This window comes from Lytechinus variegatus, chromosome 8, assembly GCF_018143015.1.
Source record: "Lytechinus variegatus isolate NC3 chromosome 8, Lvar_3.0, whole genome shotgun sequence".
NCBI lineage: Eukaryota > Metazoa > Echinodermata > Echinoidea > Temnopleuroida > Toxopneustidae > Lytechinus > Lytechinus variegatus.
In genome coordinates this window covers 31,577,843-31,592,755 of record NC_054747.1, presented here as the reverse complement: position 1 = coordinate 31,592,755, position 14,913 = coordinate 31,577,843, and the positions used below count along the sequence as shown (strand labels likewise).

Here is a 14,913-nt window from a genome sequence, read left to right as displayed (position 1 = left end):
CCCCTTGCTCACTTGTCTTTCTCCCGCTCCCCCTCCTCCCCTTCCCTGTTTTGATACTCTTTCTCTGTCTTCCATCCCTCTCCACAATCCATTACTCACTTGTCACTCCCTCTCCCCTCCTCTCCCTCTCCTCACACCCCCTTGCTCCCTCTCTCCACCCCTACCCTAATTTAATACTCCCTCACTCTCTATATTCCACCCCTCTCTCTTACTTGTCACTCACTTCCTCTCCCCCTCCTCTCTCTTTCTCCCCCTCCTCACCCACTCATCTCTCCTCCCCTAAACTTATCTTGTAAGAAATAATTTCATACAATATCAATGACAAACAAAATAAACTATTTTTATGCATTCTTGCCACCAAATTTCATATATATACTTTATTTCTGGCTTAAAACAATAAGTTTTTAGTACATTTTCGATTTAAGCTTTTTAAAGAAATTATACACAACACATTGACATGTATAGTCACATGTATTTTACACAGTATACCACAAACTACCGACTTCAGATTAATATAATTCAATGAAAAAGATTACAATTATACAAATGCAATGATGAAATCAATAAACGTATCTTACTTTACATATCTGATATATTCATTTCATAAAAATACAAGACATTTTCCTGTTTTACTTAAGCTTACTATATGTTTGCATATAATACATTTCTTTATTTGTATAATACAGTATATCATGTAAAAAAAATCATCCGATAATTGTGATGAAAAACAAAAAATAACAATTTCACAATTGTATTTGCATTTTAACCACAAAAATATGAGTACTTTCATGTTATTCAATTTCTGACAAGCATCAATATATTAAGCAAATTCTTCCAGATGTCAGAACAAATATTGAGCCTTTCTTTTTCTCTCCTAACAAGCCTTTTATATAAAATAATGAGAAATATTAGGCAGAGTGTTATCCAGGCATGTCATTACACATCATTTATCAATAAAAAATAAACTATCGCAATGTTTAGTGCATTGCCGAAAGCCATCATTCATCACATGATATTTTTCATCCACTGATGAAATTTCAAAGATACCGTAGACACTATACAAGGTACATATATATATATTAACCAATGAAAATGTTAAACAATCTCTGATCAAAGTAACTTCAGCATATCTCAAATCCTTAAGTACAGTATTGTGTCTAAAAAATTAAGGTAAAAATTAATATTTCACAATATAAGAATAATTCAATTTCAACTTCAAATAAACATAAACTTTCTCTGATGTGAGTAAAGTGAACATCAAATTGTTAAACATTTTGGAAAGATTTATGGTATTATCATGATATCCTAAATTAGCTACCAATACCATATCTAATCAATCAACAAAAGAATCAAATGATGGACAGCTTAAAATAACCATACAAAATTAAAAATGTGTACCATTCACGTTTGTCTTTAACTGCTGAACACTCTGATTCTCACAGAACCAATTCTTATTATTCTTTCAAAAACTAGTTACTGGAAATCGTTCCAGGAAACCAGTTTGGAAGATCACTTTGCCTGCATTCCCATTTGATCAACCGGAAGTGGTTTTCAAAACCACTTCACGTAAAATGGCCTTGTTGCTATGGGAATGCTCTCAGTGGCGGTGACATGTTTCACACAAACTTTGAAACCACAGCGTATGCATTCTACACATAGTGTGTGGAGTAGCACGCTCAAAACGTGCAAAAATTGCATAACTGGAATGGTCATGTCCTCACCTCGGCTAAAACCAGTTTAATAAGGCAAAGCGATCTTAAAAAATACATCGCAAGGTGTTCTTTAACGCTGGTTTGGAAGATCACTTCCAAGACCGCTTCGACCATTCACATTACGTTTAACTAGTTTCTACCAAAGTTACTACTAAGTCTAGTTTCCACTAAACCAGTTTTAATGAGAACAGAGTTATAGAATTTAAAAGGGACAACCGATTCCAGTATTCATTGGGTTAAAGGATATCTTCATCTATATAAATGAAGCTTAAATAATAACAATCCTAATATTCAGTCCTTAAGGGGGAGTTGCAAGAAAGAATTTGCGATCAATCGTAATTTCAGATGTAAATTTACAAGTGATAGGTCAATATCAACAGAAGAAAAAAAACCTATAATCTTTCATGCAAAAAACTGACCATCAATCAGTTGCAAATTTGCAGTAAAATCCACAACATTCAATCGAGTTTTTGACTTAGACTGCAATTGATTGCCAGGAATGGCCCATTAGAGATGCTTAATACCATTCAATAGTTTTTATGCATGCATTTTTTCTGATACATGTATAATACTTTTGACTGTGTAGAGTAACATATTCTCACCTCAATGACAAATTGAGTGCTTCATGAAGAGCTTGGTTTCAATAGGTTCTCTAAATGCGTTATTTCCAATCATAAGAAACTATAAGAAAACACATGAAACCTTGCCATTATGGCAACTACCATGGTAACAGGGCTCAGCAGCCAATCACAGTCAAGGTTTCTATAGTAGGTATAATAATGGCAAATGTACATCTTTACGAAATAGGCCCCAGTACTAAAATTTATGCTCACTCTAACAAAACTGACTCCAAACTGACCGATGGTATATCATTGGATGTAACATAATGTAATAAATTTGGTTGATCTGGATTCGTTTTCATAGGTTCAACCAGGGCTCAACATTAGCAGTGGCCCGGGGCAACCTAAATTGAGAGTTGGGCCACCAAAATTCTGTAAAAGCCCACACTTGGTGGCCCGGCCGGGCTACTAAAGTTTTGATGAATTGTAATGTTTTCTATTGTTATTATTTTCTATTATGTTTTGCGGGCCACCAAAAATATGAAATTGATGATTTTAGTGGACCGATAGGGCCACCAAGGTAAAGGTTACTTTGGAGCCTTGGTTCGACCATGGCAAATTGGCAGATTTTTTTGTTAATTGGTACCAATCTGCATATTAAGGATGTGATATAAATTACAGAATTTCAATCAGAAACATTTGGTATCTTTAAAATGGCATTAAGCTCATTGTATACAATTCTATCAGATTGAATACTCAATCGTATCAGTAGATAAACAATGCATCAAAATTTATAAAATACAAATATTCAGTAATTAAAAGCAATGTCCCTATTTCTTCAATCAATATTTCACGCACTACATGGATAATATTCATACTATATAGACAAACTTCAGCCAAATAAAAGTGAGAGATGTATTCTATTTTAAAAGAAACTAGTTATGACAAAAACTTTACCTGAATGATGATTTATAAATGCAAATATCAAAATAATATACAGCCAATGTGTAATTCTTAAAAAAAATGATTATCATGTTTGAGTTGATAAAAAGTATATTCTCGTATACTAAACTTTAAAAACAAAGCAACTTTCTTACAGAGCCAATCGGGAACCATTATCTTGGCATATTTCAATACTCAAAATGGTACGGTATTTTCCGTAGAATTTACATATGTGAAAGAATTTAAGCTTCCATGTAATTCTTTTTGTAATGTAAACATAAAAATTTAAATAAAAAAAAGTTGTCAAATTTACAAATATGGTTAAGAATGAAGTAACATTCCCTCAATTCAGTTTCAAAATAAAACAAATCATCATTGTGCAATTGTATAAAAAGTCAAATGAAATATATTAATGGAAGTAAAATAATGATTTATATATGTATAATACATGCTTCAGTGATAATTACTTTGGAAGATTGCTTTTTGTCATTTTTGGCTTTTGACGAATCAAGAGTCCAGCTCTTGAATGTTATGCAATGGCTCGACTTTTGATCAAGAAAAAAAGTAAAGTCTGGTTGATAAGACTAATGCTTCATCAGACGAGGATGTCAAGACATATACTCCATTGACAATTGCTCAGGCCCAAGCATTTCATGACATCACAACTGTTTGTAAGAAAATGTCCCAAAACTGTGACTTATAAACGAATTGCAACTGATTCAAACAATCTCAACTTTTTATCATCAATCTAAAAATAATAAACATATTACTTTCAGAGCACATAACTTATATATGTATATACAGGTATAATTCTTGAGCCTTTTTGTAATTTCTGTGCTCTGTAACACAAAGATTATCAATTAGTTGTATGACCGATTTTTATGATTGTTGTTCATTATGAGCAATTCAATCTATCTAATAAAATGAAAATCAGTCTAGCAATTAATTGCAAAGCTTTGTGTTATTCGACACAAGTTTTAGCTTGTGGCAACATGTACTAATTGCAATTTCATTAAAGCATTGACCAAATTTCATATACCTGTCCTTACTGTTCAGAAAGTTATGAAAATCATCAATTTCAAAAGTGAAAGAATGAACAGTTCTTCAAAATACATTGTGAAAGCAAATACATGTATAAAGGAAAAGTTTTGATCATGAACTTTTGAAAGTGTTGAAAATGTGACTCAGTATTATATTTTGTATGATATACAAGATGTATTTTCAATCCCTATTAAACATGCTGAGATGATACTTTGTTCAAAAGAAAAAAGATTCAGCAATGTGCTGATATACAAAGAAGCTACATGGTTTGTATGAAGTAGTAGTAACTACATGTACAATATGATATGCCCAGTGATAAATGTGAATGTATTGAAAATGTAAGACTACAAAAATAGACAATTTGCCCTCAATAGCAGTGAATATATACCATAAAATGGAGGAAATCTGATGATTATTATATACTGGAGAACTTTGAAAAGTCATTCAACAAATTGGCAACACTCTGATGGGCTGCCGTATGGTTAATTAGTTTAAGCGTTCTAGTACATTATTAATTTGAAACGAAGACGAGTGACCTGTTTGAAACATGAAGCCAAAGTAAACCATTGCTTATTTTCTGACTTTTCTCAAAAGCTGGTAAAGGAACAGTTGGATTAGAGACTACATGTATAACGGCATGTGCTCGTAAAGAACATATCCGTAACAAAACTTAGTTTTGTGTTAGGATGGTTTTAACAAGAATTTGGGAACATTTGAAACAAAGACTAAAACTACTCATACATGTTTTAACACACCCATGTTTCTATTTTGGAATATAATTTTAGAAAATTTTGAAATGTGAACAGCTTCAAGTTGACTAAAATTTACTCATACATATTATCTGTAACACACATTCCTATTACTGTTGGATTTCAGAGGGGGGAAGGGAAGGGAGTGGCATTGGTACAGAAACGATAGAGTAGTTTGCTTTAAAAAAACGGATTGTTATTGTGCTGCTGTGATTTCTTTAAGTATCCTCCTGGCCATCGGCACGTTATTTTTGGTGATATCCAGAGCCTTGACGACTTCCTCCCGCTGGAAACCTTCTTGTATCAGGGTTCTGATTATGGCCTCCATACTGCCGACGCTGGTGACCGCCCCGGCTCCAGGCGGCAGCGGGGGTCGGGGCATGGACCGGGGGGTGTTTGATTGTGGGAGAGGGGGCGGGGCGGGCAGGTGAGGATGGGGCTGGGCTGGAAGGGGCGGGGGAGGAACGGCGGGGGCTTGAGCAGCCTGGGGCGCGGGAGGGGAAGTCTGCAAAGAGAAAGAAAGAGAGAGAAGAAAATTGAACGCAATAGGAACATTAATCAAACATGGATATAACTGGTAACAAATACATCAGGGAAAAAATGTACATGTTCGAAAGAGCCCTAGAATCTTTTTTATAAAACACCCTGGATAATTGCAATTCTCTGCAAAGTTAGAGCTTATCTAATATTGCAGATTTTCAATAGGCTGAAAAGTATTCCCTGAAAAAAAAAATTCCTGTACAATAATTTTTCCATTTCCAGTGCACCTTGTGCAACTCCACTAATAAAAGCTTGTACAGTATCTAGATTGGCAACATACATAACAAAATCACTATTTAAATATATGCAAATTGGCAATTTGTTTGCAATCTTGACCTTTAATACATAATTCGATGCAACTCATATGTATACAATTCACATCTTTCAAACTCTGAAATATATATATTTTTTTAATTTGAGGAGGGAATACAATAATCTAGGCCCAAATAAATAATGCAGCCTATATGTATTATGTAGATATGAGAAAATAAGGGGGTAAAAACAAGGAAATAAACGCAAAGAATCCATGCAATATAAATCAACAGAATATATTCTACAACGACTGCCATATTATTTTGTTCTGTTTCAGTTTCATCCACCCCCACATGACGCTGTCATAATATTTCTTTGTATCCTCATATTGAATGACGGAAACTGAAAATGGGCTCTTATTTCTTCTTCATTTCACACCCAATGGGTATGGGTGTAAAAAGAAATACAATGCAGGCAGGAATGGAGCGACCTCCCTCCTACATTTACTTGTATTTCTAAACCTGATTTTCCCCAGAAAGTCAGAGCTCTAGATTTGACATTATACAATGTCTTCTCATTCATGGAAATCAACCATACTGCTTTTGAATGAGGAAGAGAATGCAGCTATCCGTTTAATTCAGAACCTACTCGGTATCCTCCACTGAGGTAAATAGGACAGTCGGAGTCTAGTGATGTAGACTAGTCTCTAATAATAACCATACGTGTATCTTTTGTTAAATAACATTAATACAGGCCTGATTAAATATTCGGATAGGACGCGTCCCTCGGATAGCATATTAAATGGAGGCCCCGTGCAGAGGAGAGTCACCACCTTTGCACGTTAAGAACCCACTGCACTATTTGTATAAGAGGGGGGGGGGGACGCCTGTGTAGTGGTCCACCTGCACTATCCCCAATCAGTTATATCGGGAGGAAAGACTTGCGGGTCACAGTGATTCAGTTCGCTTTTCGCCTCCCAGGCACAGGTGACGCCAAACAAATACAATATGTATTTACATTTACATTGTATATAGCGCCATCTATCTAGAGATAATATAGTCCAAGCCGCACAGTTATTATTACCCTGGTATTAGCTCGAGCTACATGTACCTTCCAGTGATAAATCTGAACACTTGATCAAGTTTGTCACGAATCATATCATATGAGCTTTATCAGAAAATGATGTTTGGAAGGCAATTTATGGTCCTGATCTGGATAAAGCAGCATTCATTTAATTTCAGTTTAGATCTTTGGAGCTGCAAGAGTGATATACCCCGTTGTTGTGTGTCCGGATGATCAATTTTGGAAAGTAATTTGGAAAAATTTACATTGCAAAGTTTCATCAATTTTTTAGTATAAAATTTTGGGAAATATTATAAGAACAAACTGGAAGATGATTACAACTATTGAATTCATATTTTTAGTGTAATCCAAAGACAAAAAAGAAGGCTTCAAAAATATAAAGTGTCCGGACACCCGACCCCCCATCCTACTGCCATCATCTAAAACACATTACACCATTAGAAATTCTTTAAAGTTGTTAGGTTGAACTACATTCAATACAAATTACAATATATGTACCAAGCCAAAAATGAATAATTCAGGGCACTGGAGGAGACATGTTAATGTACAAGAAAGGAAATTTCTCCACCAGCACAATGAGCACATAAATCACGAAGGTAAAAGAACTGAAACCCCTTGGCGCAATTTATACCACCTAGGTTTATGGGTAGTCAAATGTCTTCGGTACTGTTACCGCCAAAATTATTGTAGAGTGACATAAAGTCACTTTATAAATTACTAAATCAATACGGTATGTAAATCATCTCTGCATAGGTTAGATTAAAAAGGACATGTAAGTATTTACATGTATAAGTAATGTTACATGCGGAACATAATGCACGAGTTGGTACTAAAGCACGATTTTTAGTCACACTTAAACAAAATAAAATCCAATATTTGGCTACATTTGCTTCCTTGCAACTAGCACTCCATAGACATAAGAATTGTTATTAATCAGATGTGAATTAAAGCTTTTGCAATGCATGCAAATATCTGCAATAGCAAAGATGAACCAAACTTCCAAATTCATAGATATTAAAAGGTAATTACGCTTCAGGAAAACACAAAAAAGAACAAGGAAAAAAAAAACCCATGAAAACACAGAAAAGGATGAGGGTAAAATACGTTTCACAAGATCACATATTTAGATCATACATGTAGAAATGTGGGGGTTATACAGTACATTTAAAGCAACAAGGTCTTGAACCACAGCTACATTTAAATCTAAACTTCATTCTACAATCAAACTTTAAAATGAAGCAGGTTTTTGACATGTTCAGTTAGATGTACAAGAATAAACTGCACAACTTTTAGTCTCACACCAAACAAAATACAGAAGGAAAAAGACAACTATTTAGCAGAGGTCTGCCTTTAGTCTTTAGACTTTCAGATTTTCCATTTTGTATTATGCTCAAAAGTGGTATGAAAACCAGTAACTTTGTTCTTTGACACAGTCTATATATTTTGGTGTAGTTGACACAAAGTACTTGCAATTTTGAGAATACTGGGGTAGATGACAATCTAGCACCTACATGCATTCTTATTTTTTATCCTTTTTTCAGACAGGAAGTGCCCAAAATAAAATAAAATTGAGAGATAAACCATGCATATGACTAAAACCTGAGAAATATTTGCATTTTTTTTCATACAATTGTTTGCCAATTTCTAAATTTCAAAAAAAAAATCAAACTAAATATGTACTGTCTGTCTGGGTATTGATAGTAGTGTGATATATACAGAAGAACAGAAAAAATAGAATAAGACCTACAAAAAAAAACCTCAGAAATATTTGCAAATTTGATTTTTTTTCTTCATACACTTGTTTGTCAATTTCTGTACTTTAACCCCTTAAAATCAATTTAAATATGAACTGTCTGTCTGGGTATTTATAGCAGTGAGATATAAACAGAAAAAAAAAACAGAATAAGACCCAGAAAAAATCCCCTCCTAGTTGAAATAAAATTAACCCCCCAAAACAAAAATATTTTGTAAATCAATAAAAAAAAAATACCCAGAAATTTACATATTGGATTCAAAATACAAAGACACAGGAAACGTTCAATGCTCTTTTGCTTTCTTATAAATAGGGCAGGCATATGGCCAATACTGCCCAAACAGTTCAGTCTGTTACAAAAAATTAATATTTAATAAGAGAGCAAACAAATAAAATTAGGATGAGGTATAAAAAGGGATGGGAATAGAACTGCCAACTTTCAAGTCATCTTTTTAAGATATAATTGCCAACATTATAATAACAAACAAATAAATTAAAATAAATGAATGAATATTAAATAAATATATAATTAATTAATTAATAAAATAACTAAATATCAATTTATTTTAGATTAAAATAGTATTTTATTTCGCATGTTTGTTGGATAGTATGCAGAACAACTTTTGACCAGAGAAAACACTTTCTATATTTTGTTTTAATTTTGGGTATCAAGTCCTATTTTTTTTCTTTAGTGTTTCATTGTTCATCCTTGCTCTATACATGTATTTCTGAGGAGCATAATAAAAAACATCAATAGCCAAAATTTTGGTAGGAATTGGTTCAACGGGGCTCCAAGAACCGGACAGATAATAATTTGTACTAAATTTGGTTGTGGAGCTGGTTTTCCATAATACTCCTCCATGATCGAAAAATGCAAAATCGATTTTTTTTTTTTACGATATCACAAGCTAGAGCTCTACTAGGCAAATTATTGAATAAAATACATGTCTACAACAATTTGTTTCAGTTGGCAGTTCTGTGGGAGGGTTTTCGGGAGAGGATTATCACCAGGGGTTTACGGACAAGAATATCTTACCACTCGATATAGAAATGGGCCAGGAAGATGCATTAGAGATCTGAATGGAACGTGCATGATATAAAGGAGGAGTATGCATGGTTAATAGTATAAATTATACACTCCAAAAAGGGTAATAGCCTCAGTGAATAGTATGAACAAAATGACTTTATTGAAAGAGTTTCATTAGACCAAGTAATGATTAGACCACATGATGGTTGGACCAGGGTCCCATGGCATAAAAATAACTAAATTCTGGTAATTTTGCCAACCAATGGTATTTTGCATGGAATCCTTGATTCTGATTGGCTGTTGATAATAGTTACTATGGTAACTACCATTGGATGGCAAAGTTACCATAATAGTAACTTTTATGCAACAGGACCAGGTGGTAATCAGTTCAAATGATAGTAGACTGATTGGGAAATATAGCCAAGGTGCTGTTATACCATCTTGGAATTAGACCAACTGGTTTTAGATCATAATAAATATCTGACTTTACCTTGGGTAGCCAAAAATGTTAGAATTTTGTCCATGCTGCTCGTTGTCAAATCCAAGTAGATCATCATTACTCAAATATACAGTGCGTCCCACAAAAAACTAAACCAACTAAACTTAGCGATGATTTATCACATTAATCATACATAATGTAGTATTGAATAATATAACAATAAAATAAACAAATGACCTACCAATGCAAAGCTTAGAATCTACACTTTCATCTGAATTTACTTAGATTATTCCTCATTCACACATGAGTGAGCAAAGAAAATTTGAAGGATACCAAACACTCATTAGGCGAGGGGTACGTGGATTTCAAAAAGAAAACCACATGGCTAAAAAAAATGCTTGTATTTCCATAATTTCATTAAATAAACATGTTTTCACCGGTTTCCCACAGAAGCTATCGCACGGTTAACAAAAGACTTAATGCATGGCTGATCGTCAACAAAACGGAGTGTCGAGTGAGGTTGAACGCTAGCTGTAAAACCTCTTCAATTTATGAAATTATTGAAATTCAAGCCTTATTTCAAATAACCAGAACTTTATTATTACTTGGCCATTTTCTGTAATTGAGGTATCATGTTAAAGAGCAGATATTGAACTTTTCAAAAATGTGGTTTTTTTTTGAAACCCAAATACAGCCCGCCAAGTGACTTTTTGGTATCCCCTCTTCAAATTGGTTTGCTCACTGATGCGTGAATGAGAAATAATCTTAATAATTTCAGATGAAAAAGGAGATTCTAAGCTTTACAATGGTAGGTCATTTGTCTATATTATTTATGATTAAATTATGATAAATAATCACTAAATCTTGGTTTCGTTTTTTATGGGACGCACTGTAAATGTATGTATGCATATATAAGCCAAGTTGCTTTTGTAATAGGTTGTTAAATGTTCCTTTATATATATTGCAAGAATGAATGAGACATTTCAGTGTATAGGAACTGTGATATTTGCCATTTGACTCTGATATCCCCAAAACTAATAAAATCTTTAAACACCCCTGTATGCAGACTAGTATCAAGTTTGAAGTTAATCCCTCAAACGATTCTTTATTTATCGCAAGAACAAAAACAGGATTGATGACCCAGATGAACGATAAAGAAATGCAATTCATCTGCCTACATCCACATGTATAGTGAGCGGGCAGAGAAATAAAAAATAGAATTAAAACACTATTTGGGGGTTCCAGAAAATGGTTTCTTTCATTTTTGGCTACCCAAAGATAAATCTAAGAAATCAAAACTGGCTATAGCTAAACCTCTGCCAATGATAAAGAGCTTTTATGGTTATTTCATGTCAAACATTAAACATTGTATAAATGTACCATAAAACAGATTTACATTTGGAAAATGAACAACATGAACATTTGAAGTGGGTAATGATGGTGAAAAATTATAGAAGTTTAAGCACAACAAAATGGCCCTCTGTTAAAAGAGTTATAATCCAACACAACATCAACAATCAATCATATCTGATTTCAAGCAACCAGAAGGGCAATTTGTGCTTGATTTTTTTCAGTAGTATTCAAATGCAAGTCTTTCTGGAAAGGGGCCAGATGAATGAAGCTGTTGTTCTTTTAAACCATATGCTTTTTTTTCAGCCATGGGGCCCATTTCACAAAGACTTGTTATGAAAATGGCTGATCATCTGTTAGTTTCATGAAACAGGTCACTAGGTGACCCTTGGAGATAAATCATGTTTAATCATTTGGATTCCTCCAATCCACTATAAAACTGAAAAAGATTAAAATTTGCAAAGTTATTATTGACATGCATCTGAATGAAAAGTTGAATAGTATTTTAAATTTGATGAATAGGGTTAAAGGGAATGCACTTCCATTGTAACACATTAAAAAAATCAGGTATCTCATAATAGCATAAGAAAGGGTCAACAGTCATACGTTAAGAGGTGACAAGCTGATGAACAGCTGTATGAAACAGCCTCCACGATTGGCATTCAAAACTTTCAGGTTGTTAGTCAGGGTAGCAATAAGAAAATATTCAATTAACAAATCATTAAAATACCACAGTGAGTAGTCTATCACAATGTATTTGTATTCGCAGGTCAGAATTAGTCAAAATTTAAACAAATTACGGTATCATAAAACAATAATTCATGCAGATATGACTTTATCAAGATTAAATGTCAACATATAATTTTGTATCTAACAGATATTTATTTGTAGTTGAATACAAAGGCTTTACAGATAAAAAAAATTAGATCATGCAGAAATTAAGAAATAAGAATTCTTTGAAGTAGGAATGCACAGGACAAGACTTATATAGAGACATAAGTGAAAAAAATATCAATATTCTAAACCGTGTACAAAAAAAATATGAACTAGATTAATGCTATTAAAGGCCTCATTGAGATATGATGCAGTAATACAAATAAAAACAAAATAGTGTAAAAAAATGTTTGATTTATACCTTTCCAAAATCATTTTTTCTCATCCACCATGCACCATGTTTTGATACAATGTATATTGTATGGATGACATTTTCTATTTTTAGAGAAGTTGGCACTTTATGGAATTTATATCCCAACAGCTGCTCGCAAAATTCAATCTATAAGTATCCATAACTCTGATATTCTTCAATGGTATTTCGCTAAATCTCATGAGTGTGGTTGGTTAATTGAAACCAGTTTAATGCCAGGATTAACATTTCATAACTGTGAATGAAGTATATTGTCAATGATTTCAACTGACATATTTCTGTAAGCCAATCGGATACATGGATTTTAGTAGCTTATAACTGTTGTCAGAGAAATTCACTGACCAATCTCTCTGTGAAAAAGTCCCTATGTCAGAAATGCCGTGGACTTTTCCACTAATCTATGGGGATGTTTTGTTGATGGAGGGAAAGCTGTTCTTCTTTGACGGTTAAACCTTTTTTGGAGTTAATGAATTGCTCTCAATGATTCTACTGAACCATGGACATGATCTGTTGGTTGCGAGAGAATCTGCATTACTGGACATTTCATGGGCAATGCCGGTTGTAACTCTGAATAATAGAATGGATTAGACTTTCCACTCACATGCGAGGGTATTTTCTTTCTTTAGAGAGAAGCTGCAGAGTTTGATAATACGGTAGGCACTACAGCTTATACCCTATAAGAAAAAATGGTATACTTGGAATATTCTACTCACATTCGGGGATGTTTTCTTAGGAAAAGGAGAGGCTGCGGTCTTTGTAAGTACCGTAGTCATAACAGCTTACACCCTATGGGAATAATGGAATACTTGGACTATTCCACTCACCTGTGGGGATGTTCTACCGATTGAAGGAGAGGCTGAACCACTAGATACTGCACTGGCATTGTAGGTTATACCCTTTGGAAATAATGGATTCTGCTGCTGGGTCACAGGTGATGAAGGTGGAAGTTCATAACCTGCTGGTGCTTCTCTCAAGACTACAAATTCAAGAAAAAAATAAAAATAAAAAAAAATGGAACAATTAATATTAATGTTGGATAACACTGAAATTGTGGCAGCATAAGCAGCCATTTTGCAACAGATTATTAGATCAATTTTAATCTAAGCAGTGCAAATTTATCAATATATCAGTCAATACGGGGACAGATACACCAACGAGACCGCCTCCATACCAACAATAGTTATATAACCAATGACTACCATTACACGTGATGGTGTGAATGGGGAGGGGGTAATCAGTGGTGTAAGTGGTCACAAATAAAAACATATGAAAAAAGCTGAAGAGTATTGAAAAAGTTTGAACTAGAAAGAGCTCCCATATTTTTTGTACAGAGGAAAGCCAAATATAAGCTAAAATTTATCTGAAAATCAAAACAAAAAAATCTGAACTCTCACACTCCTGGGTAATGGAGGAGGGTCATTCAGATTTAACTATTTCTACTCACCTTTTGATGTTGCCTGCTGAGGCTGTTGTTGATTGTGATGGTGTGAATGGGGAGGGGGTAATGGAGGAGGGTCATTCATATTCCGGGGAGGCCGTGGCCAGTTATACTCTGCTTCATCATTATCTAAAAGGGGTTTTATTTCAAGAAAATAAAGAGAAAAACAAAGAGTCATATGCATATCCAACTTATCAAAAAGACTTGATTATTGTTGCCTTACGCTCAGCGCACACTGTGCGATCAGAAACGACACAATTTTTAAATAAATCGCATTTTGCATTAAATGTGAAAGTTTCAAGAAGTAAAATGATTACATTTGAAGTAGAATAATGTAACAAAATCAGAATTTTGCTTGGCGGCAAGTCCCGTGGTCGGGGTAAAGTCCACATCGGCTTCAAGTCGTAGCCGACGATGTCATTACGATTTGGATTTGATTTTGCTTTTATTCCTACAGGGCGGATCGAACTTCACTGATTTTTTTTATTTCAGTAGTCCTACCACTATTCTAAACTCTGATCGCTAATATTAATTGGCTTGAACTTTCATACCAAACGTTATTATACTTTCTTTGAAATTCGGATAGCACAGCGTGTGCCGGGCTTTAAAGATGGCAAGTGTTCATTACATCATGCAATATCTAAATCATTAAAATCCCCTGTTTAGGAGTTAAAATGTGTATGTAAAAAATTATATTTGTGTAATTCAGGTCACTCAAATTATTAGAGACCTTATAGTTTAAATACAAATGCCATTGCTTTCTGATTTTGCTTAAACAATGAAATGCAAATTAAATTATTTATGGTATCAAATGGTTAAAAGTAAGTACATTTTTTCAATACTAATTTATCATAATCACAATTTTTTACACCATCTAAAATTT

The 14,913-nt window shown here is 33.8% G+C and overlaps 1 protein-coding gene across 4 annotated transcripts in view; it reads right to left on the bottom strand.

Annotated features, from left to right (window-relative positions):
• Positions 1-3,490: 3,490 nt before the first annotated feature.
• Positions 3,491-14,913, bottom strand: part of LOC121420354 (E3 ubiquitin-protein ligase CBL-B-like) — a 44,739-nt gene continuing 33,316 nt past the window's right edge. For all 4 annotated transcript variants that reach the window (XM_041614949.1, XM_041614948.1, XM_041614950.1 and 1 more), the window contains 3 exons: positions 14,037-14,159; positions 13,417-13,568; positions 3,491-5,509 (listed from right to left, as the gene is read on the bottom strand). In XM_041614949.1, coding sequence (XP_041470883.1) covers positions 5,201-5,509; positions 13,417-13,568; positions 14,037-14,159 — 584 coding nt within the window. In that variant the 3' untranslated portion in view covers positions 3,491-5,200. The remainder of the gene's footprint in view (positions 5,510-13,416; positions 13,569-14,036; positions 14,160-14,913) is intronic.